We start from the raw sequence: 22,954 nt of genomic DNA, 5'->3' as shown, positions 1-22,954 counted from the left end.
TCGAATTAACTTTCAAGGGTTCGGGTCTTCTTAGCCAGTTCGCTCCGTTATCTTATCTAGGTGATGACGATCGCGAACGATCGCTTGGAGTGTTAGCGCGAAGTGCTACATGGGAGGAAGCCAAGCAGCTCGAGAACCAACCTCGTCAACTGGCCCATTGAGCCCAGGACACTCACGAATCTCAAAACTCAACGGCGGTAGCTGGGCATATACGGCTCTCAGAATGTCGCTGTTTGGAACCTCCCCAGACGAGTCTGGAGCGGCGTCGACTCTAGCAAAATCCCGGCAGACGCTCTTCGACGACCCCAGTCCTGCCAATGGCTCGCAGTCCTCGCTGTTCGCAGACGATGATAGCACACCTGGCGGGTCTCCATGGGGAATGCCAACGCCAAAGAAAGCTTCCAAGGGCGAGGTGATCAGCACGCTGCTGTCGGGGGGTGATGCCCCGGATAGCTATGTTGACGTCTTCGAGGCCGTGCAGTCTACGGAGTTTGGGCAGAGCGGCACCGTGGATGTGGCGGGGATGACGAGAGTCATGAATGCCGCAAAGCTGGGGGCTGATCAACAGACGAGAGTTATGAATACCATTGCTCCAGCGGGCAGCACGCTGCGGCGAAGCGAGTTCAACGTCTTCCTAGCACTGGTTGGCTTGGCGCAGGAAGGGGACGACGTTACACTCGATGGCGTTGATGAGAGGCGCAAGAGTAGGCATTGGATTCCCTAAGCCAACAACATCCGCTGACATATCCAGAACTTCCGCAACCCGATTTGCACAATCTCTCCACAGCACCTGAAGGTCTACCTGACACTTCCGAGCTAGCGTCTAAGCCGCCTCAGCGCCCTGCCACTCCTCCTACCAAATACATTCCTACTCCGAAATCACGGGAGACAAGACCGCGAAGAGAATCTCTCATTGAGGACGATCCATGGGGAAGTCCTGCGCTACACAAGGGGCACAATCATGGGGTTCCTCAGCCCGCACCTGCTCCCCGCAATGTCGAGAGCACTGCGACACGAACAAACGGATCATTCGAACCATCTGAGAGAACTACTAGCAATTTTACAACGGAATCTGTTATTGAATCCACCAATGGAAGCAGGGAGTCAGCACGAGAATCACGCCCAACCCCAAATAGTCTTTGGTATTCATACGACGGCAATTCGCCTAATTCATACAGCAGTGGCCTGCCTACTGGTTTAGAACGAAATGCCTTCGCCGGCGGCTTGGGGGATGATCCTCACCGACCACCGGTTAGCCAAAACCGGGCAATTGGTAGCGGTGGTCTTACTGGGAATGGGGTCGAGGAGAATATCCTGGTCACGCTTCTGCCTGAGAAAGAAGGGGTATTCATGTTCCAGCATCATAACTACCAGGTCCACAGCACACGGAGAGGCAGCAAAGTTGTCCGTCGATACAGCGATTTCGTGTGGCTGCTTGACTGCCTACACAAGCGGTATCCGTTCAGACGGTTGCCATTATTACCACCCAAGAGGGTTGGTGGTGCGTAGTTCCCTCCTCACGCGCCTGCGAAGCTAATTGCAGCAGTTAACGGGAGTTATTTAGCAGCAGATAGTGCGTTCATCGAAAAGCGAAGACGGGGGTTGGTGCGGTTTGTGAATGCTCTTGTCCGACATCCCGTACTTAATCAGGAGCAGCTGGTCGTTATGTTCCTGACGGTGCCAACTGTAAGATATTTCTCTTTAATGCCATAATTTTCTTTAGCTGATACTGACTTAACGCCAGGAGCTCGCGGTTTGGCGGAAGCAGGCCACTATTTCGGTCCAAGAAGAGTTCACAGGCAAAGCGTTACTTCCCGGGCTTGAAGATTCCCTGCCACCTACCTTGAACGAACTCTTCGAAACTACAAGGTCTGGGGTACGCAAGTCTGCAGAGGTCTACATCAATCTCTGCACTCTTATGGATCGCCTTGCGAAACGCAACGAGGGACTTGCCGCTGATCACGGGCGACTTTCGACTTCTCTCATGTCTTTGACCGACGCGTCTCATGCAACATATGCCATAGACACAAACGACGTCCCGCTTCTCAATGAAGGACTCCTGACGACCGCGAAGCACGTCACAGATAGCCAATCCCTGCTCCAGGACGAGGCGCGGGCCTGGGATGAGGGCGTGCTGGAGGATCTCAAGAAGCAGAGAGATGCGCTTGTTACCATGCGGGAGATGTTCGATCGTCGCGAACGCTACGACAAGGACAACATCCCGCAGTTAGAGAAGCGGATCAAGAGCAATGAAGATAAGCTAGCGAACCTACGATCAAGACCAGAAGGCGTGAAGCCGGGAGACGTGGAGAGGGCTACGGAAAGTATCCTCAAGGTTTGTGAATCCCATGCACACACCTACCACAAGTCTAACATAAGACAGGACAAGGAGTCGATTGTTGCGCAGCATGCGCGCGGCGTATTCGTCAAGGAGTGCCTGCGTGACGAATTGACGTACTTCCAGGACTCGCAGTACCAGGTCAGCCGGTGGAACCAGGACTGGGCGCAGGAGCGGGTGAAATACTCGGAGCTGCAGGCGGATAACTGGAGGCAGCTCAATGACCAGTTGGAGAGCATGCCGATAGGTGGGTGAGGGTGTTCATAGCTGTGGCGGTAAAGGTACACACCGTACCTTTGGGCGGGTAATGGGATAGCAGTGGTAGGCAGTATATACGTGGGAAGCGCGTGTACTCTTCATTTTTGAGCGGATTGTTTTGCATTCATAGCGTCCAGGGTTGTGATGAGTGGGATATATAACATAAGTTATCGTATTTCACAAGCGAAGCGATCACTAAGCTTCTCACCTAACAACTTCAGCTAAAATAAAGGAATCTACGTGTATATATAAGGATACACACACATTTTTAGAAGATATTATGAAGTTGTTGTTGAGTTATTATCTTGTAAATTTCTCAATTTTAGGTGGGAAGTTCAGTGATCGCTTCGCCTGTGTGATCGCTTGCTTCGCTTGTGAATTAATTTTCTCAGCCTCGCGCTAAGGCCTATCAACACTCTATATGCCACAGCCAGGGCAAGGACATCCCATAGGCAGATCTTTCACTTCCCCCAGCTCAAGTAGGAGATTAACATAAGTTCTGCCTTCCTGCCATCGTAATAGTTTGTTGAGTTTAGTTCAATGCATAGCGGGGTTCCAACACTGATAAGTCGGCACAGGCTAACAGGTACCTCGGCTCAAACGAGGCTGCAGGAGAAGTTGTTCGGGATTCTCACCATTTCTCTAGACTTTCTCTATACCTCTATATTCTTATATCCTTGATCTTATTCAGCTTATTCAGTCTCATCGCGGCCTATATGTGCATACATAATTAACCGTTGGAATTTCACACCGCCGCATCTTTCTTCCAGTCCCTTAACTTTCACCACAATGGACCACTCTGCGATACCTAACGCCGAGACGCCCTTTGCGGACCTGATGGCGTTGGAGAAGGTCCTAGGGAAGGATCACACATATATGTCCAAGACGCCAGCATGGGCGCCCGGTGGCTCCTGGAACTCCTTCGGCGGACACGTCTACGCGCAGGCTTTGTGGGCCGCGGCGCAAGAGGTGCCTGAAGGCTTGGTAGCTCACGTATGTGGTCTCCTTTCCTCGCATTGATCGAGAAAGCAATTACCTAACATACCTACAGAGCACACACGGCTACTTCACGCTACCAGGCAAAATTGACCGCCCTTACGTCTTCACAATCACTCACTTCGGCGACACGCGCTACACATGTCAACGTTCTGTCTTTGTGAGGCAGCCCCGGCGCCGCTCAAGGAGAGACGAAGAAGAACAATTCGCCATCACTGATGCAGATGGCGAGATGGGCGACGTGTGCTTCCACATGATCTGCTCCTTCAAGATCGCCACGCCCACGCTCTCCGCGCACCAAGAGCCGAACTGGGGACAGCAGTACACAGCGTCGCTCGGCGGGAAACGCCCAGAGGACTGGGATATCTGTCCCGATATCGATATGCCGTGGTATGAGGCGCATATCCGGAAATTCCCTGAGCACAAGACGTTCCCTGGCTTGGAGATCCGCAAGGCGGATTGCGAGCCGTATAATAAGGGAAAGCCGCCGGGGGACTACAGGCAGTTGCACTATTACCGGAGGGTGGGGGAGATGTCGAGGGCGCAGCCGAATCTGCATGCTGCGGCGCATTTGTACGCCAGCGATCGAAATGGTCTGTTTTTGATAGCTAGGGCTATGGGCTTCGGGGATCGGTTGGCGAAGATTGCTAGTTTAGGGCATAGCGTAATTTTTCATACAGATGCTGATGAGATGCTGCTGGAGGGGGATGGGTGGTGGACACAGGAGGCGTGGACGACGAGGAGTGCGGGTGGGAGGGGGTCACACGAGAGTAAGCTGTGGAGTCCTAGTGGAGTCCATGTGGCAACGACACTTCAAGATGGGTTGGTGAAGAAGGCGGAGCCAGGGACGTTGGCGATGTTTGAGGGGTTTGGGGAGGCATTTGCTAGTGGGGATGCGGAGGATGGGGAGACGGAAATGTCTGCGGATAGAGCACAGGTGAAAGAGACCGCGAAGTTATAGGGCGAATTACGGCCGAGATGTAACATACATGAGGACTGTGGAGGCAATATTGTTGCACCTAGAAAAAGCATTCACACCATGGCATTGCCGCCGAGTATTTAAAGCACATTATACCATAAACATAGAAAATTAAGTATTGTACATATGCTTAGTTAGCACTCTAGATATTCTAGAACCATTTCCTTGCCAGGTCTGATCCGTATAACCTCTCTTCAGATAGTACAGTTGCCCCACTCATAATACCGCCTAATCCGACATTTACCACAACTTATTCTCTCCCTTCACAACACCCTCCTTGCCAGCCTTCTTCTTGCTCTTCTTGACCGTGCTACCTGGCGTCTTGAAGAACAAAGATGGACCTTCGCCCTCTGCGATCAAGTGGCTGAGGTATCCCCTGTGTGCCGGGTCTCTGTAGTATTCGATATCCTTACGGCTCGTTGGGTCGGGGAGACGATAAGAGAATGGCTTGGCCTGTGCGACGATCGGGGATTCGGTTGGCTCGGCGCTATCCTCTGCTGGGATCATTCCGAGAGGAGTGAAGGACGATTCGGACTCGCCCTTGAGGAGACGGCGGAGCGATTGCTTGGTGTAGTAGCGGGTGGTGACCTTTCCTCCAGCGGCCTCGACGGCCTCAATGGCCGCTGCCGAGGCGCGCGATACGAGGATGTTGATTGGGGTCTTCAGCTCCTGCTTTCCGCGCGCCAGAAGCTTCACACCGTCGTTCTTGACACCGTGGAGGCACCGCGACTCGGCCAGCTCCTTGACTGTGATCGGCTTGGTCGGGTCCAGCCTTCCCTGGTCGATCCAATCCTGTATGCGATTTAGGTTAATGGGCGACATCTCGACGGAGAAGCTATAAACGGTTAGGAACATGCGCGCTACAGTCACAGCTGGGGTGCTGTTGCAATTGCATGGCGGGAGACGTACAAATTCTCTCCTCCCTTCTGGTGGTGCACGACATCCTGCGTAGTCTGACCACCCTGGAACCTCGCTGGCACACTTCCGTGCTGCTTCTGACCCTTGTGACCTCTTCCTGACGTCTTTCCCTTCCCCGACGATGGACCACGACCGCGCCTTATGCGCTTGCTGTATGCCTCATCTTTGTCCTGGAGGTTCGACAGAATCGAGGCGTTTCTCGCCAGGAGAAAGGGGACGAGGAATGCCGAGACAATTCCATTCGTACTCTGCGCCGGGCGAAGAGCCGCCGTAAGTGCGGGTAACCGTGGAGGCATTGCTGGAGGTGGATTGTTGTTCCTGGACTTGCGGCTTCATGTTCGTTCCGACGACATTGGAATTTTAGTTATCACGTGATATGTTCGACACCCCTGTAATTTCAATGTCCATTTATAGCCTATCAATCACGGTTGGAGCTTCTTGTCCTCAATTCCCCTCCATTTCTTCAGCAACGTGGATGAGATCTCACCGGCGTAGTATCAACACTACTGCAGGTGGAGATGACGGTTTTTCAACGTTTATAACCCTTTTCTTCTTCCTTGTTTGCAGCGTCGGTGTTGAATACGAGTGCCCGCCATGCCTTCCTTTAACCTCAGCACGCGACAAATCATCGCGCTGTTTAGTTCTGCTGCTTTTCTTGCGATTGTTGTGAATTCTTTTATACTGTTTGGCGCAGATGGCCACGAAGAGTTTTTCATGTTGTTCTTCCTGGACAAGCAAAACCAGAGCCTGATGTAGGTACCCCTCCTTTTCTGAAAGCCCCACAATGTCTAACCTGTGGGAATAGCTCCCGAAGCTCAAAGACTGGAGCAACGTCAACGGCGACTACGATGCGAACCTTGTCGATGACCAACACCCCATACATAGGCGGATCATCCAAAAAGACGCATTATGGGATCGTTACCAGGAACAGGGGAAAACATATCCCAAATTCTCCAGCATTGTTCTAAGCTACCGAGAGCGATACGGGAGGAATCCACCGCCACATTTTGATATGTGGTATAAGTTCGCACGCGACCGGAAGGTTGAAATTCTGGGCGACTTTGGTATGGAGGAGGGGTCTGGGGTCGTGGGCCCTTTTGAACAGATTATGGACGATTTAAGACCCTTCTGGGGGGTGGATCCAAAGGGTATTCGGTCGCTAGCGGGGCGCATGCATGTTAGGAGAGAACAGGATATTTGGGGAGTTCACATACGAGATGGGGCTGTGGCGTCACTAACCCGCGATAAAAATGAATGGCCAGGGTTTATTGAAATGATCCAGTCTTTCGTCAAGGACCTACCAGATATGGATATTGCTGTCAACGGGCGTAGCAAGCCACGCGTGACGGTTCCTTGGGACGAACTCCAAAAACTCCTGAAGACTGAAGAGGGGTCTAGGGTCAGTACTGAGCATATAAAGAACGAGTTTTCGAAGCATCTGCCTGGCCTCTGGGAAGATGCAGCTGCGAAAGAAACTGCGGTGGACCCAGAATGGAAAGACATATCGGGACTACCCTACATGTCTACTGTAAAGGAGGCACGCCCTCCCGACTCACTCGTTCATAACGAAGAACTTCTCAAGAGCAAAGCACTCTTGCGTTACGAAAGCCTTCTCAAGCTCAATTCACACAAGCTAAACAACAATGCCAATACCATTATTCAAAACCAAAATCGATCCTTGACCTCTGCTCTCTGGGCCCTCTCGTCTCTGATCTTCATACCATGCTTTATCTGCCTATGGATTTACTAAATACTCTCCGACTCGTCCCAATTTTCAGTGAGGGTAAAACAAATGTTAATAACGACATCCTCTACCCATCCGCGGCCTACTGGACTACCTCCCAAGGATACAAATTACGCATATGATGATAAGTATGACTACGCGTGGGAGGATAAGCACGATACGATATACTGGCGCGGCACACTTACTAGGCCGCCATTGGGCGTGGACGAAGAGACAAAAAAAGAGACCGGTTGGTCCGCAATCTCGATGCTGACTTCCTGAGCAACAATACCGTCAGAGTCATCGGCACCGACCCCCTACACCCCAACCTCTACGGCGTACGCCCCAACGCCCCCGGCCAGGACCCATTCACGAACTTGGCGTCGGAGTGATCGAGGGCGTACTGGGCGGCGCTCGCCGAACAATTCAAGAACAGGTTTATCCTTGACGTGGATGGGGACGGGATCTCGGCGCGCTTCCGGGCACTTCTCCAGAGCCGCAGCCTACCGATCAAAAGCACGCTGTTCAAGGAGTGGCATACCTCGCGCCTTTTCGCGTGGGTGCACTTTGTGCCGCTCGGGATCGAATATCGCGAGATATACAGTATGTTGACGTATTTTGTGGGGTATGGGAACGCGGAGGGGAATGATCGGGGCGAGGACTGGGTTAATATGAATCTGTATGTGCAGAAGCATGAGTTTGAGGGAAGGCTGATTGCGAAGAGGGGGTCGGAGTGGGCTGCGAAGGTGTTGAGGAAGGAGGATATGGAGGTTAGTTTCTTCTTTTTGTATTCCCCTTTTGTTGACCATTCTTATATCCCCCACCCCCTATTTATCCTCGCTATGTCGACAATGAAGCTAATAGATGGACTAGGTGTATATGTACCGCCTGCTGCTCGAGTACGGGAGAATCATCGATGATGATCGGGACAACATAGGTTACCCGGGCGACGGATCGGAGGTTGACGAGGGTAAATGGGCGAAGCTGGTTGGGGTTGGCAGCTAATTCGGGGGCGGCTGTCTACCTACGCGTGTATAAATTTGGAGCGAGTATATAAGTGAGGGTTTTTACGATGAAGCTTCAATTATGGCTGGGCATTTGAGATATTCCCAAGGCGTCAGTGGCTGTTCATATAGTATAGCATTCAAATGTTAATATTGTATCGGGGTGTGTTGGCTTTTCGTTTGGTTTAGTTGCGAGGTTTGTCGTGGCAGGCGATGATGTACAGAAATTGACGTCTAAATATTGATTTTTTGATTTTTTGGCCATTTATAGGGGCCAGATAAATATTCTCATTCATTTTTTCGGTTTTAAGATGAGTGTATGATTATCTGCCGAGGATATATTATTTTAAAATCCAATGTCTATATTTTAGTTCAAATAAATCGGAATAAATCTACTTGATAAACTTCCAGCTACTATAGGAACAATATATAACATGTATTCACTCTATAAAACTATAAAGAGAAATATATCTCCATAAGCATATCTTACAATTGCAGCTTCCAGAAAACATCATAAATCAGCGGCTCAAGACAGATTTCCCACCAGGTCCTCCCTTCCCTCCCTCCCTGCTTCCTCCATGCAACAAGCAGACAGGCAGGCACATGACAAGCGTTCACAAGCCGTTCCAAAAACCCGGGGAACCCTCATGCTCCCATGCTCTCATCTTCTTATCCCGCCTCTACGAGGTATGCACATGATAAATCCAGTGGCTTATTGACGAGGATTAGAAGTGGGAATTCTAGATCCAGCCAGAGATCACATGTGAGAATGACACCTAACCCCCGTCCCGACCAGCGACCGCCGGCCCCTACCTCGGTGCACGAGGAGGGGTTCATCCGCATGTATGGATGGGGGTATGGTGGTATACCCCTAGACAGGACGGTTGTTCGAACCCAACCTGGGGTAATAAGGGGGGGGGGGTCTTGATATAGAAGTTTGTCCACGCTCGAACCGGTAGGTAGTGTGGGTTGAGGAAATGTTATACCCCCCTTGCATACATTACAATCTATATTCCAAATTCGTTCCACCAAAGAACATTCCACGAATCCACACGAGCCATACCCTCCCTCCCTTGCGCCGGCTGGACCCCTGCTCCTAGACCATCCCATCCCATCCTATCCCGATGTGCTAATACCAATCCACTCCACACACGCCGTTGCCCTGGATGGGGAACACTGAGAGAATAATCTATGACCCCTGGTGGGGTGAGGAACGGGGACGACGCGTGATACAACTACGCTACTCTGCGGTGGTGCATCAGGACGCATAGCCCCAGCACAGGGCGTCCCCATACATAGCATATAACCCCCAAGTCCCGTGCGCGACCGCCACGCGCCCGGGAGCTGGACCGAGGACTAACCAACTAGCCAACGCAGTCGTGCACGTGCGTGCGTGATGGGGAGCTCGTTGCGGGCGGAGAGGGAGATGGGATGGATGGGGTTTACACGCCCTCGCACGTACCGGTTATCCTCGGCGCGGGGGGGAGGTGGGGAGCGATACAACTTCTATCGAATTAATATCACGACCCAGGGCTGTGGACAGGCTGCTTGCTCTGGTACAGTATCAGACGGACAAACGGTGTCCGTGGTGGTGGTGGCCTGAGATGGGGAAGCCGGTCGGGGGTCACACAACATAGAAGGGAGCGTGCGTTCGAGATGTAGTGGCATGGTCCCAGCGGCTGGTGCGTGGGTTGGGAAAGGGGTGGGTAGGCCTGTTATGGGATGCCGGAGGAGGGGATCCGACATTGGCTGTTGGGGATGGGAGGACAGGAACGGTGGGAGTAGTGGTGTAGGGGGATTCTTTGCATGCCGGCAATTCCAGGGCCGCGGCGGGCTGCCCTTCCCTCCCCTTTTCTAAGAATGCTATCAGCTGCAGCACTCCGTATGGCCATGGCTACGACGCGGGCTGGGAGCTGGCCCATAGTGGTAGTTTGGCGCCGAAGAGCCGATCCGACGGTTGAGGACTCTGGGAGAACCGTGGGGTAATATATACAGCCAGCGTCATACAGCATCATCCGGCATGCAGCCGTACAGAGGACGGACGAGGATATGGATTAGCACCAACGGCGGGCGCGCGCCCGTCGTCGTTGGTTGCTGCCCCTGGTGAAGCTGGGCCAGGCAAGGCCAGGGACGAGGCACGGGAGAGGCCCTTATTCCCATCGTCGTCGACCACCAGCGATTAAATTGCTGTATCCATCCCGCCCGCCCCATGCCCACGCCACGCCACGCCACGCCATCCCCCTTTTCCCAGTCCAGTCCAGTCCAGTCCAGTCCAGTCCAGTCCAGTCCAGTCCAGTCCACCAGTCCAGCTCTAGCCCAGACCAACATCCTCCTCCGCCGCCATCTCTTGTGCCCTCCCCAACAACAAACCCCTAGCGAGGCAACACCCTCGTGGGCTCCTGATTAGCGAAATCCGGGGAAGGCAGGGGTGTACGATTGGTTGTCGTGGTCGAGGGGCGTTGCTGCAGGTCGCCTGTCGTGGAGACCCCGGTTTGTGTTCGTGGAGATGGGGAAGGTTGGGGGGGGGGTGTGGGGAGGGAGATGGGGGAGTGGATTTCTGGGGGAGGGGATTTCTGGGGAGGGGATTTCTGGGGGAGGGGATTTCTGGGGGAGGGGATTTCTGGGGGAGGGGATTTCTTGGGGAGGGGATTTCTGGGGGAGGGGATTTCTGGGGGAGGGGATTTCTGGGGGAGGGAAGGGGTGTGGGTGGTGGAAGGGGGGGGGGGTGGGTTAGAGTGGGTTAGAGTGGACTAGACTGGTTTTGGGGTTAGTGGCATCGCTGTTTTAAGGCGGCTCGGCCTCACTGGGTCTGTACACCCTGTATCCAGCGCGTCTATCCTCTGCGGAGTCCGACTCCCACGCCGGAGTACTCCGTGCCGGTCCATTGAAGCTCTGCCCGTACCGGCGGACCTGAGCAAGCAGTTATGGGGCACAGCTCCGCCGACGCGCGCTGCATGCTCGCTCCGCCGACGTGCGCAGCATGCTCGCCCTTGCCCAACGCGCCATGGCCAAGGTCGCCATGCGCGGCGCTAGGATGAAATCGGAGGCGGCGTTCGTGGGTGGTGGTGGCGGTTGGTCTTGTTTATAAACAGCGGGAGGTGGGAGGTGGGAGGTGGGAGGTGGGAGGTGGGAGGTGGGAGGTGGGAGGTGAGGTGGGATGGGGATGTGGGATGGGGTGGTGGGTTCAATAGCCCACCCAGTCCAAGGTACTCTAGCCCGTGGCCAATGTCAAATGGGCTACTTTTGCTCTGTCAGCGCGACGCCTAGTACAGTAAACCGACCCACTTTACGGAGTACGGCTCCTACACGCCCCACCATCCCATCCATCTAACCATTGCTGACTGCTAACTGGCATTATTGTTCCCCATGGCCTTGCACGCCGTGGGGGAAAGGGGGGTTCTTCTCTCATGTCCAGGTTTTGGCCAGGGGGGATGATGGCGGTGATGACGAGGGGGGGAGGGGTAGGGGAGGGGAGGGGTAGGGTAGGGGAGGTGTAGGGGAGGTGGTGGTGGTGGTAGGGGGGTAGGGGAGGTGGTGGTGGTGGTGGGGAGGTGGTGGTGTTCGTAGGGGGGTAGGGGAGGTGGTGGTGGGGAGGTGGTGGTGTTCGTAGGGGTGGTAGAGGTGGTAGAGGGGTAGGGAAGGGCATGGAACAAGGATGGGTAGTACCTGCTACTTTCCGATTAGTGACAAGGCTAGAGCAGCGAGTGAACCAACAGAACCAGAGGGAATGGGGGTCTGGTATACAGTAAGTACCGTGACAAGTATCCACCCAAGTACCACGCGCATCATCGCCCACCACCCAACACCCAACACCCACCACGCAACCCACGCAACCACGCAACCCATGCAACCCCCCACCACCCACCACCCCCCACCACCTCCCCTCTCTCTACTCCGTATACCTTCACACAATACACAGATATACTCGATATACTCGATATACTCGATATACTCGATATACTCGATATACTCACCTCCAGTATACACTACCTTTATACCCATCCATATCCCATATCCCGATACCCCATCTCCCATACGCCAATACCCGATATCCCATACGCCAATACCCCATCTCCCATACGCCAATACCCCATCTCCCATACGCCAATACCCCATCTCCCATACGCCAATACCCCATCTCCCATACGCCAATACCCCATCTCCCATCCCATCTCCCATCCCATACCCCATCCCATACCCCATCCCATACACCAATACCCCATACCCCATACCCCAATACCCAATCCCATCCTCACTATCCTCACTATCCTCACTATCCTCACTATCCTCACTATCCTCACTATCCTCACCATCCAACCCCATTGCCTCCCTCTGACTGGTTGCCACACCTGAGGTCTTGGTCCTCTTGGCCTTCAAACCGTCAAGAACCAGAACTAACTGTTGTTCGCCTGTTGTTCGCCTCTACTGACCTCCCTGCCCGCCTCGCCACTACCACCCACCACTCACCCACCACTCACCCACCACTCACCCACCACTCACCCACCACTCACCCACCACTCACCCACCACTCACCCACCACTCACCCACCACTCACCCACCACTCACCCACCACTCACCCACCACCAAACAAACCACCAAGAAAATATCCTGCTGCCATCAAATCCCCGACCCTTTCCTTCATTCTCTCCTCGCCTCGATTGGCAAGCTAACCTTCACCCTCGCAACAATCCAAACAACTATTCACTCCCACTGCATCCCTCATTTCCAGTCCGAGTCCCACCAGCCGATCGCCGCCGCTCCCTTGACGAATCGCTCACGCAATCCAACAAACCCAACCGCAACCACACATTTGTTGTAGCATGATAGCAGTCCGACGACGCCCTCACCGCGCCGCGCCTCCCTCGACTCCCCTTGCCGCTGCGAGAGACCCTGCCCAGCATGCCTCTCACGACGTCATCCAGCGCTGCAAATGCCACGACGAACGGCGCTCTCAACGAGAATGGTATGTAGCTGCTGCGAGAGGATGCCAGATCTAACTTTCGCCCTCCAGTTGATCCCGCCCTGAACCCAAAGCCTGCGACGGCCTTCCCCCCGCCCAAGACCGACAAGCCCCGGCCACACATCTGCGCGACCTGCACGCGCTCGTTTGCGCGGCTCGAGCATCTCAAGCGCCACGAGCGCTCCCACACCAAGGAGAAGCCGTTCGAGTGCTCCGAGTGCACGCGCTGCTTCGCGCGGCGGGACCTGCTCCTGCGCCACCAGCAGAAGCTGCATATGACCACCACGCCGTCGTCGCGGCCGCGGAACCGCCGCGAGAGCGCCAGCAGCACGGCCACGTCCGCCAAGATACGGAAGGGCTCGGTGGCCAAGGGTCATGGGCCGATGAGGCCGCGCGCGAACACCATCAGCCATGTCGATAATGCGGCGATACACCTGATCGCGCCGAATTCCGCCAACCCGAGGAATATCGTGCAAGGGACGCATAGCCGGCATGGCAGCCTGATGGGGCTCTCGGCGCACGATGGCTATCATTTGGCGGGGATGTCGGCGGCGCTGGGGCAGCGGGGCATGTCTCACAGTGTGCTGCCGAAGCTGGATATGGACGGGGTGAACGTGGCGGCTATGGGCGGGGGGTTACGGACGGCGCCTGTGGACCCACGGATCCTGGCCGAGTTCGACTGGGATATGTTCAACCGGGAGGGCAGCACCGTCAACCCCAACGCGTTACACTACAGCGATTCCCCGCAGTCCATGGCCATCGACTCGGCGTCGGCGTACCAGCACGCATTCCCGGATGTGACCGGGGGCCAGCCAATGGAGGAGGACTTTGGCTGGATGAACGGCTTCGAGCACCAGCTGGACTTTACGGCAAACGAGAATGCCATTGACGGCTCGTCGCCCTCGGCAATCAGCACGGCGAGCCAGAGCGGCATCAGCGAGGTGATGCTGGACGGCTCGAACCAGCCCGTGAACCCGGGGTCCATGTGGCAGCAGAGCATGATGGCTCCGGCGCTGATGGGCCCCGGGAGTTTCGGCTTCGACCTGTCCCTAAACGGCTTCCCGGATTTCCTCCACAGCGGCGCCCCGATCTCGCCACACAACCTCTCCCAAAAGCAGGCGTCGGATACATACTTCTCCACCCCCCCACCATCGATGAGCTCGCTGAGCCCGTCCATGATGCCCGGCCTCACCAACACCAATGGAATCCACCACACGATGAACTTCGGCCCCGAGACGCCCTCCTCCGTGAACGGAGTCAACCCGTGTTCACCCGCAGCCACCATCACCGAGGCCACGCGCCAGGTCCTCGTGGTGGCGCTGAGCCAGATCACATCGTTTGGCGGCCGCAAGAACTCGTTCCAGTTCAGCGCACCGGCGCACCTCCGCGGTCAGCCGAACGAGAACGCGCGCAGCCTGCCGAGCACGGCCGACCTGCAGCGATATGTCGGCGCGTATGTCACGTATTTCCAGCCGCACCTGCCGTTCCTGCATCTGCCGACGCTGTCGTTTGATGTTCCGGCGTCGCAGATCAACTCGGCGAGGCAGTCGGGGATGGTTGGCGGAAGGGGATGTCTGATGCTCTCCATGGCGGCGATCGGGGCATTATACGAGATGGACCACGCCGTGTCGAGGGAGATATTCGAGCTGGCCAAGAAGATGATCCAGCTTTACCTGGAGGAGCGCAGGAAGGCGGACGTACGAAAGGCCGATATGCGAAAGGCAGGAGTTGCGGACTCGGGCCACGCCACGTCGGAGAAGTCGGTGCATACGCCCGTGTGGCTTGTGCAGGCTATGCTGCTCAATGTCATCTATGGCCACAACTGCGGCGACAAGACGGCGGGAGATATCGCCGCGACGCACTGCGCTGCGCTCGTGAGCCTGTCCCGCGCCGCGGGTCTCCTGAGGCCGCCGAATGGGACGCAGCCCGACGACCTGACATCCTCGGACGATACCCCGATGGCGGATATGTGGTTGAACGGGGGCGTGCAGGATATATCTGACGAGCAGCGGGAGTGGATAAGCTGGCGGATCACCGAAGAGCGGAAGCGGACTCTCTTCACCGTGTTCGCCCTGTCGAGCCTCCTCGTGTCGGCCTTCAACCACACCCCCGCCCTCACGAACTCGGAGATCCTCCTCGAGCTTCCCTGCGAAGAGGACTTCTGGGCCTGCGACAGCGCAGCGAGCTTCAACGCCAAAGGCGGCGTCAAGGCGGCCAGCCAGAACCTGATGCTCTTCCACGACGCACTCGGCGAACTCCTCCGCACCAGCGAGAAACAGCACATGCACAATGGGTACTCGAACGGCGGCGCGCCCTCGGCGACCCTCAAGCCCAGCACCTTTGGCTGCTTCGTCCTCATCAACGCGCTGCACAACTACATCTGGGAGACGCGGCAGCGCCACCACAACAAGCTCTGGACGAACGAGGAGACGGAGACGATGCACCGCCACATCGAGCCCGCGCTCAAGGCGTGGCAGGAAGCATGGGCTAGCAACGCGAGTCATAGCCTCGAGCGGCCCAATCCCTTCGGCTTCAGCGCCTTCTCCGCGGACTCGATCCCCCTTTTGGATTTGGCGTACGTGCGGCTGTTCGTTAATCTGTCCCGCTCCAAGGAGAAGTTCTGGCAGCGCGATTATGAGGGGATGGCGGAGGAGATCTCGACGGGGTCGGAGATCGTGCAGCATGCTGAGCACTCCCCAGGGCCTCATGGGGAGGCCTCTTCGGGCGCGTCGGAGCATGCGTCGGAGGCGACGGGGAGTAGTGCGCACTCGCATTTTGGGGATACGCCGCCGTCGTCGGGGGGGTCGCCGGGGTTTGCGAAGGTGTTGGTGGCTGCTGGTGGGGGGGTGCAGCAGCAGCAGATGGGTAGCATGAGTGCGCCCCTGCAGCAACAGACGACGATGGCGCCGGGGACGACGTCGAAGCGCGAACGGCACCTGAGGAAAGCGGCGTTTTATGCCGCGGACTCGCTGTCGATGTCTGATAAGCTCGGCGTCACCTTCGCCGACTTCACCTCCCGCGAACTCCCCCTCCAATCCGCCATGTGCGCCTTCGACTGCGCGCAAGTCCTCGCCGAATGGGTTGCCACCGTGCAAGAGCGGGTCGGTGCGTACCTCGGGATCCTCGGCCGGGATGAAGTGGACTACAGCCAGGTGCCCGGGATCATGTTGCTGGAGGAGGAGGATATCAAGCTGCTCATCAAGATCCAGGAGGTGCTGCAGAGCGCCGAGATGAAGATGAGTTATGAGGCTGGGATGGTGGGGTTGCAGGGCTTGGCGGTGCAGCAGAGGAGTTTGGCGGAGGAGCCCGGGGGGTTTGGGGCGAGGATCTTGAGGATCACGAGTTTTATGCTTGATAACGCTGCGGTGTGGCCGAGTGAGTTTTTGCTCCTTTCTTTCTTCTCTGTCGTTTTTGTTGAGGGGGGTGGTGGGTTGAGCGGGGATTGGACTGGGCTAATACGTGGTAACAGTGACGCATCTCATGGCGCGCAGTCTCGAGACGCAGGCGAGTCATATGAGGGCGCGGGCGGAGGCGTCAGTGATGCAGAGGGTGTAGAGTGTTTGACGCTCGACGGCGCTGTAGGCGGACCGTCGGATGCGAACTTTCGAAACACTCGAACCTGGAGAACTGGACGCCTTTTAATGTGCGGACGGAACCTGCTGCTACTGTGTCGAAGATACATGTCGATGATGATGTCGACGCGGCTAAATCAACCAAAAAAATGGGATGCAGATGCGGACAAGAAGGATAAATAACGCGTGCGTGCCTACCGACCCCGATGATGGGGCAAAAAGGGGCCAAGAAGAGATAAGAGAGAAAGACGATGTTTTGTTTCTTATTTTTTCTTTATTTAAAAAACGAACAAAAAGGGATGATATGGACGGTATGGATGGGATGGGAGAGAGAAAGTGGGGGAAGCGTATATATACCTTGGAATTTTTTGGGCAGGGCGGGGGAAGGGGGGGTTTATTATTTGACATATAACGACGTGATAAGACGCAGCGCCTGAGATTTTTTTTGAGAGATGGGGTTGGGGGGGGGGGGGGGTGTTTGTCTTTGCTATTTTTTGGGGAGGGTTGCGGGGGGGGGGGCTGGCTTGGTAGCTAGCCTGCTCGTGATCGGGGAGAAGAGATGGGCTTGGGGACGGGAGGAGGGGATGAGGATAGCGCCTGGACCTGGCCTGGCACAGGGAAGGACGAGCTGGACCAGGGCCACGAGCGAGAGAGCGATTAAACATCGCGCGCATGCTATGCTGAGTTAACGAACGAAAAAATATCGAAACGTGGTATGAAAGAAATGGATAGTCGGGGTTTTACAGATGGGAATTGAAACATAATTTCGTGCGCGGTTGCTGGGAGAAATGTGGCTAGGGGTGGTTGGGGATTGGGTTGGGTTATAAGGGGCTGTGTGGGGTTATGTTAAGATCGATTTGAACTTCATTTATCTAATCTTGACCTTACTCTTGGTTGATCTTGATGGGGCATCTTGATGGGTGATCTTGATGGGTGATCTTGATGGGTGATGGGGCGGGGGAAGTGGGGGTAGGGGGATGGGGGAGTGGGATAAAGGGTTGTGATGGGTTGTAGTTGGGTTAATGAGGCTTTTTTCCGAGTGATTATGGGTGTCTGTTTACCTCTGTGAATGCGTTTACTTGGGTGATTTTGGGGGAGGTGCGAGGGTGACGTGAGTGAGGGTCGTGCCTTCCTGTGGCATGTCAGATATAAAGGGGAAGTTGCGATGGTATTCAAAACTCGCTCCTTCCTCATGTCACATACACCCACACACCCAAACCCCCTCACTTCCCCTTCCCATTAACCACCCCCCCAACCCCCCCAACCTCCCCCTTCTGCCACTCAACCTCCTGCGCCCTAACCCCCTTCCTCGCCTCCCCCTCCTCCACAGCCTTCCGACTCGTCACCAGCAGCGCCAACTCCATAGCCCCCAACTTACACTCCTCCAGCACCACATCGCGTCCATGCGAGTCCTTGCCTACCCATTTAAAGCCCATCGCCAGGGGGTCCTTCATATCCGCCCCCTCCGGGCCGACGATTTTGAATCCCTCGAGGCCGCGCGGGAAGTACGCTCCTTTGTCGTCGAGTCCCCTTCCGCCGCACGCGACGCGCACGCGCGCTGAGGGGTGGATGGTTTCGTTACTCTCTACCAAAGGCCTGTCTCTCTTCGTCCTGCGTCCCGATTTCGCAGAGTAGGACTCATAGCGCCCCGGCGTCCTGGCTAGGTCGCCGGGGTGCGCCCAATCGCGCCAATTCTCCCATCCGGCCCAGGGCTTGACGTCGCCGACGAAACTATACGTCGTCGTGAGGGTCTCGTCCATCTTCCCAAGTGCCCAGCCGCGGTAGCCGCCTACGGAGGGGGTGTCGTTGCAGTGCGTGACGTTGAGGGAGAAGATGAAATCCAAGTACGCCGTGTCGAAGTCTAGGAGCGGCGAGCCGTCATCTGAGACGTCCGCGGTTTGTAACTGCGCCAGCATCCAAGCCAGCGTGTCGTTGGCGAGGGATTGATCGTCGTACCCCCCCGCCCCCCCAATATTCGAGTGCACACCCGGAAACCACGATTGTGCGAGCGTCTTGAGTTCAGCGGGCTGCTGGGGCTGTTCCCACACCGCCGGGGCGAAGGCGGCGCGGTGGTCGTCGAGGGCGAGGGCTTGGAAGGCGTATTCGACGACTTGGGAGACTTTGGTGTTGACGAAGGAGTATTGCATTAGTTCTGTGGCGGAGATGTGGAGGCCGAAGATGGGGGGGACGCCGAGGGCGCCGACGGTGTCGAAGACGCCGAGGACTTTGACGGGGACGGAGGGGCGGGTGTAACCGCGCTGTTTTTTTTGGGGGGGGGGTTAGTGGGGTTTGTTTGGGGGAAGTGGGAAAGGGGAAGAGGGGGTAGGAAGACGAACCTTAGCTAGCTCGTCGGCGTAGGCTTTGCTCGGCATGGGAGGGGTGGCGGGGAGCCCCTTAAATGCGCCTCGAGCACCATTAATCTTCTCGTCCTTCATCTGCTTCTCCAGAACTTCAGGGACGTTCTGATCTTTCCAATCCTCAAAAATTTGAAAGAAGAATTCCTGCCCCTTCGCCGTCAGCAGTCCAACATCCGTGATCAGCGTCGCGATAGCACGCGCGGTGTATGCGCCGCGGCTGAACCCAAACAGGAAAATCTCATCCCCCACCTGCCAATTGTTACACAGGAAGCCATAACACTCGCTGATGTGCAAGGAGATGGTGGCCCCCGTCGCGCCGCCGATGACGCGGTCCTCGATGCCGCCGTCCGTGCCGATGCCGGGGTGGTAGAAGACGATCTGCGCGGGGCGCGGCTCCGTGTCCGTGGTGGCTACGGCGCTGGTGTTGAGCGCGCGGCAGATGCGGGTTATGTTTGAGGGGAGCGTGATGTTGGTGTGTGAGAAGATGCCGGGGAGGAAGTCGCCGAGGGCGTTGGCGGTGGGGGCGTTGGCGGTGGGGGCGTCAGAGTAGCTGTTCTGGGCGGTGTTAGAGCTAGGTCTGGGGGCCCCGGGGGGGGGGGGGGGGAGCGTACCGTCCAGGTGCCGTCGCAGGCGATAATTAGGCGGCGCCCGCCGCGCTTCTTGTCCGTCTCGAGGTCGGGGAAGCGCTGCTCGGGCGGCGGTTCTTGGGTTATTGTCACGGGCTCGCCGGCCTTGAGGTGGACGTTTGGGTCGTCGGGGAGGGGGGGTTGCGTAGGTTGGAAGGACATGCGCCCGTTCTTTAGCTTGCTCGCCGCGGCGGTAGCAGCCGCTGCTACAGCGGACTTGGTGCGGTCTTTGAGGGTAGCCATCGTGCGCGCTCTTTAAGTACTACTGCGTTTGGTGTGTGTAGAGATGTCTCCCGCGGAAGGGTGTATCAGCTGCTACCTTATATTCGCGGCGACGCAGGGAGCGGGAGGGAGGAGGGGGGCATCGGCGGCATGGCTGCGGTAGGAAGTGAGGCCCTGCATGCTGGGAGACGGCACCGAGGACGGGCCCCGCGCCAATGGCGGGCTGCAGACTGGGCATCTGCTGATCGGCGATGCCTCATTCGATCTCGAGGGCTGAGTTGAGTCGGCTGCTGGAGCACCGATGGGGATAGGTGGTGGATGGGCAGGGGGCTACTGGAGCCGGCGATCTCACTTCTGTAAGATACAGTCAGGGCGGGCAGGGTCCATCTCCCGCGCTCCATCGCTGAGGGCTGAGTGCACCCTTGTTAGGAGGGAATGAATGCGCCCATCCTTAGATGGAGTAGCTGAAATGCACGGCTGGGCGGGCGGGTAATGTCCTTATTGGGTATTTATTGGGTAGGTGGGATAATGACTGAAGAGGTGTTGAGCATGGGACTACTTGATGCGTAGGTGTGCTCTGCTCTGTGGTATTTATCAATCACATGCATATACCGTGTGAGAGTTGCCAAGATTATAACATTAGTGGCATCGCTCCTAAAAAATATAAAAACAGTACGGGACAGGGATTCTAAAGGGCCCTGAAAATACGACCCTGACATATGAGCTTACTGTACTGCGACCCTGACATATGAGCTTACTGTACTGGACCCTTAAATAGTCAACGACAGATCTGGTCTCTACTGCCTCTCACATTGCTCAGCTAGTCAGTAGGTCGAAAATTATGCCTTAACGAGTTGACTTCTCGAGTCCCTATTTTGCTAACCTGGCATGCCTCAATTTTGATTGTATCAAACGCCATAACAATCATAACCCCCTCCACATGTGCCCCTACCCCCCACCTATGCCACACCCACTCACTCCCCCTTCGGCCTCTCCCCCGGCTTCTGCCCATACACCACATACAGCGGCCAATACGCCTTAATGGACCTCATCCTCCACTCCTTCTTCACAGCCCCCAAAAACACCTTCAGCTCATCCATCTTCCACCCCCCATACCTCGTCATACTCGCCAGACTAATCGCCTCCATATCCGTCAACATACTCATCATCGCAAACGCCCCCGAATCCCTCAGCCGCTTATCCTCATGCCACGGCCCCATCGGCCACCGATACTCCTGCACCACGCAATTCACAAACCCCGCATCTATCATCTGCTGCCTCAGCGTCTCGCCTTCGAAGCGAAGATCGCACCCGGCGGCCGTGAAGGTGCGGTTAGCCTCCTCGTGCCATTTCTTGATCATGGAGTTGGGGGGGAGCGAGTCGTCCTCGCAGCCCATGGAGACGCTGAATTCCTGCGCCTCGACCCAGCCGCCGGGCTTGAGGGCTTTGTGGCACTCGGTTAGGTAGCGGGGCCAGTCGCGGACGGCGAGGCCGGAGGAGAGGCGAGAGTGGATTAGGTCGAGGGGGTGCTCGAACATCCAGTCTTTGTCGATGTCGTCGACGCGGAATTGGACGTTGGGGGGGACCCTGCGGGAGGTGAGTATCTAGGGGGACGGGACTGGTGTACCCTTAGGGGGCTATGGGGCTTACCAGTTGGGTTGGATTGGGGAGAGGTCGATTCCAATGACTGTGGGTTGTTAGTAGAGATTCGGCGTAGGTGGAGGGTTGGCAGACCTTCGGCGCCCTCATATTTGTCGCCAACATCTATAGCCCAGATGCCAGTGCCAGTCGCCATGTCAGCGATGCGCTGCGGGTTCTTGACCGGCGCGAAGAAGAGCTTGTCCTCGAACATCAGACTCAGTGAGTGGTAGATCATGTCCATCCTGTTGGTTGGGCGCCATTAGTCATCTGGGAAACCATAACCACTCCCTCGGGATACGTTAATTACCTATCTTGCTCCTTCTCGTCATTGGGCATGAGATATTCTTAGATGATCTATTAGCTACAGTGCAGCATGGGGTGCTCGGCGGGACTCACTGCCTTCTTGATACTGCACCTCGCTTCGATCAGCATGCGGATCGTCGGAGGGCTTTCTGCCTCAAAAGTCTTGGGATGAGTGATACATACCGCATGATAGGTCCTCCCATTTTCCTTGGGGAACGTAAACGCACTGGATCCTACAGTCTCATAGAATAGACCGCTATCCGCATCATCAGTCCCATAGCTCGAATCCCCATCGAAGGTCTGCCCGTATCGTTAGCCCTCATACCCATCCCAGCCCCCCCGCCTTTCCTCTCACCAAACTCATAACTCCCAAGGGTTGGAGCAGCACTCACCATCACCACCGTGATCTCGCTCCTCTCCCCTACCTCAACCGACGACTCGCCCCCCCCTAAGGAATCATCATCCTCCTCCGCCTCCGCCTCCGCGGCCACGTCTGCGGCGCTGTCCGCGTCCGTGGTCGCAAGCGTCTTCGCGCCCAGCACACTAGGCTCACCGCCCTCGAGGTAAGTCGGGAATATCGGCGGCTCCTCGCGCAAGCTCATCCGCGCCGTCCGTTCCATCTTGTCTGGTGGGTGCGGGCGCACCTATAGCTAGTACCACTGTCGCGCGTGGAGCTCTCGTCCCAGCGATCTTTTGGCTTCAGGTGTGCGGGGTTCTGGCTCAGAATCTGGGCGTCGCGTCTTCGTTTTCACTTTCTCCTCGTCTATAGCGTCTGATTCTGCTCAAAGTTCAAATGTTGCGTTTAATTCTCCATCTGGCCTTCGCGCCTGGCGTGACCCAAGAACGAGGAGTGTCTGAGCGACGAGGAGGAGCTAGGTCTACGACAGGAAAGTAGCACGGTGGGGAGTAGAAGCAGTAGCAGTAGCAGTGGTGGAGTCAGGAAAAGCGGTTATTTCAACTTTTGCCACGGCAGAGGGGGGTAATATGTATGTATATATTTTTCTTTCGCTGGGCGTCGTGTACCGCAATCGGGGGGTAGGAGGGACGGAAGGAGGGG

At 56.2% G+C, this 22,954-nt stretch overlaps 9 protein-coding genes across 9 annotated transcripts; 6 read left to right on the top strand and 3 right to left on the bottom strand.

The window, feature by feature from the left end:
* Positions 1–109: 109 nt before the first annotated feature.
* Positions 110–2,593, top strand: MVP1 (Sorting nexin mvp1; the record flags this gene model as incomplete). The annotated part of the gene is made up of 5 exons (XM_024469356.1): positions 110–704; positions 752–1,501; positions 1,547–1,686; positions 1,745–2,335; positions 2,384–2,593. 5 exons carry the CDS (start codon positions 110–112, stop codon positions 2,591–2,593), a joined length of 2,286 nt encoding a protein of 761 aa, XP_024323060.1.
* A 436-nt stretch (positions 2,594–3,029) lies between these two features.
* Positions 3,030–4,679, top strand: VC83_05741 (uncharacterized protein). The gene is made up of 2 exons (XM_024469355.1): positions 3,030–3,589; positions 3,648–4,679. The coding sequence occupies exons 1-2, from the start codon at positions 3,386–3,388 to the stop codon at positions 4,551–4,553; spliced, it is 1,110 nt and encodes a 369-aa protein (XP_024323057.1). The 5' UTR covers positions 3,030–3,385; the 3' UTR covers positions 4,554–4,679.
* Positions 4,680–5,804, bottom strand: MRPL10 (YmL10). Its single transcript, XM_024469354.1, has 2 exons — positions 5,481–5,804; positions 4,680–5,406 (listed from the first exon to the last, which is right to left on the bottom strand). The coding sequence occupies exons 1-2, from the start codon at positions 5,783–5,785 to the stop codon at positions 4,812–4,814; spliced, it is 900 nt and encodes a 299-aa protein (XP_024323058.1). The 5' UTR covers positions 5,786–5,804; the 3' UTR covers positions 4,680–4,811.
* Positions 5,805–6,083: 279 nt separating this feature from the next.
* VC83_05739 (uncharacterized protein) lies at positions 6,084–6,457 on the top strand (the record flags this gene model as incomplete). Its single annotated transcript, XM_024469353.1, has 2 exons — positions 6,084–6,241; positions 6,295–6,457. The coding sequence occupies 2 exons, from the start codon at positions 6,084–6,086 to the stop codon at positions 6,455–6,457; spliced, it is 321 nt and encodes a 106-aa protein (XP_024322890.1).
* A 44-nt stretch (positions 6,458–6,501) lies between these two features.
* VC83_05738 (uncharacterized protein) lies at positions 6,502–7,239 on the top strand (the record flags this gene model as incomplete). The annotated part of the gene is made up of 1 exon (XM_024469352.1): positions 6,502–7,239. One exon carries the CDS (start codon positions 6,502–6,504, stop codon positions 7,237–7,239), a length of 738 nt encoding a protein of 245 aa, XP_024322889.1.
* Positions 7,240–7,281: 42 nt separating this feature from the next.
* VC83_05737 (uncharacterized protein) lies at positions 7,282–8,217 on the top strand (the record flags this gene model as incomplete). Its single annotated transcript, XM_024469351.1, has 4 exons — positions 7,282–7,466; positions 7,496–7,594; positions 7,649–7,982; positions 8,086–8,217. 4 exons carry the CDS (start codon positions 7,282–7,284, stop codon positions 8,215–8,217), a joined length of 750 nt encoding a protein of 249 aa, XP_024322894.1.
* A 4,559-nt stretch (positions 8,218–12,776) lies between these two features.
* On the top strand, positions 12,777–17,204 carry VC83_05736 (uncharacterized protein). Its single transcript, XM_024469350.1, has 3 exons — positions 12,777–13,179; positions 13,228–16,551; positions 16,646–17,204. The coding sequence occupies exons 1-3, from the start codon at positions 13,116–13,118 to the stop codon at positions 16,729–16,731; spliced, it is 3,474 nt and encodes a 1,157-aa protein (XP_024322893.1). The 5' UTR covers positions 12,777–13,115; the 3' UTR covers positions 16,732–17,204.
* Positions 17,205–17,727: 523 nt separating this feature from the next.
* On the bottom strand, positions 17,728–20,724 carry VC83_05735 (uncharacterized protein). Its single transcript, XM_024469349.1, has 3 exons — positions 19,717–20,724; positions 19,085–19,660; positions 17,728–19,006 (listed from the first exon to the last, which is right to left on the bottom strand). Exons 1-3 carry the CDS (start codon positions 19,972–19,974, stop codon positions 17,972–17,974), a joined length of 1,869 nt encoding a protein of 622 aa, XP_024322892.1. The 5' UTR covers positions 19,975–20,724; the 3' UTR covers positions 17,728–17,971.
* A 62-nt stretch (positions 20,725–20,786) lies between these two features.
* VC83_05734 (uncharacterized protein) lies at positions 20,787–22,952 on the bottom strand. Its single transcript, XM_024469348.1, has 7 exons — positions 22,290–22,952; positions 22,081–22,197; positions 21,991–22,003; positions 21,902–21,938; positions 21,688–21,836; positions 21,604–21,640; positions 20,787–21,540 (listed from the first exon to the last, which is right to left on the bottom strand). Exons 1-7 carry the CDS (start codon positions 22,515–22,517, stop codon positions 20,928–20,930), a joined length of 1,194 nt encoding a protein of 397 aa, XP_024322891.1. The 5' UTR covers positions 22,518–22,952; the 3' UTR covers positions 20,787–20,927.
* Positions 22,953–22,954: the final 2 nt, after the last annotated feature.

This window comes from Pseudogymnoascus destructans, assembly GCF_001641265.1.
Source record: "Pseudogymnoascus destructans isolate 20631-21 unplaced genomic scaffold scaffold_14, whole genome shotgun sequence".
NCBI classification, from domain to species: Eukaryota; Fungi; Ascomycota; class Leotiomycetes; order Thelebolales; family Thelebolaceae; genus Pseudogymnoascus; species Pseudogymnoascus destructans.
The sequence above is the reverse complement of the archived record's forward strand: the minus strand, read 5'-3'. Positions and strand labels throughout refer to the sequence as shown.

Excerpts from the sequence above, each read along its gene's own strand:
- VC83_05735 (XM_024469349.1), bottom strand. The coding sequence starts at position 19,974 with ATGGCTACCCTCAAAGACCGCACCAAGTCCGCTGTAGCAGCGGCTGCT. Across the intron at positions 19,661-19,716 it reads CCTGCGACGGCACCTGGACG|AACAGCTACTCTGACGCCCC; the intron begins GTACGCTCCCCC and ends AACACCGCCCAG. Across the intron at positions 19,007-19,084 it reads ACGCCGACGAGCTAGCTAAG|CGCGGTTACACCCGCCCCTC; the intron begins GTTCGTCTTCCT and ends CAAAAAAAACAG.
- VC83_05736 (XM_024469350.1), top strand. The coding sequence starts at position 13,116 with ATGCCTCTCACGACGTCATCCAGCGCTGCAAATGCCACGACGAACGGC. Across the intron at positions 13,180-13,227 it reads CGGCGCTCTCAACGAGAATG|TTGATCCCGCCCTGAACCCA; the intron begins GTATGTAGCTGC and ends TTCGCCCTCCAG. Across the intron at positions 16,552-16,645 it reads TAACGCTGCGGTGTGGCCGA|TGACGCATCTCATGGCGCGC; the intron begins GTGAGTTTTTGC and ends ACGTGGTAACAG.
- MRPL10 (XM_024469354.1), bottom strand. The coding sequence starts at position 5,785 with ATGCCTCCACGGTTACCCGCACTTACGGCGGCTCTTCGCCCGGCGCAG. Across the intron at positions 5,407-5,480 it reads CAGAAGGGAGGAGAGAATTT|CTTCTCCGTCGAGATGTCGC; the intron begins GTACGTCTCCCG and ends AACCGTTTATAG.
- VC83_05734 (XM_024469348.1), bottom strand. The coding sequence starts at position 22,517 with ATGGAACGGACGGCGCGGATGAGCTTGCGCGAGGAGCCGCCGATATTC. Across the intron at positions 22,198-22,289 it reads GCGAGATCACGGTGGTGATG|ACCTTCGATGGGGATTCGAG; the intron begins GTGAGTGCTGCT and ends CGATACGGGCAG. Across the intron at positions 21,641-21,687 it reads CAAATATGAGGGCGCCGAAG|TCATTGGAATCGACCTCTCC; the intron begins GTCTGCCAACCC and ends AACAACCCACAG.
- VC83_05741 (XM_024469355.1), top strand. The coding sequence starts at position 3,386 with ATGGACCACTCTGCGATACCTAACGCCGAGACGCCCTTTGCGGACCTG. Across the intron at positions 3,590-3,647 it reads CTGAAGGCTTGGTAGCTCAC|AGCACACACGGCTACTTCAC; the intron begins GTATGTGGTCTC and ends ACATACCTACAG.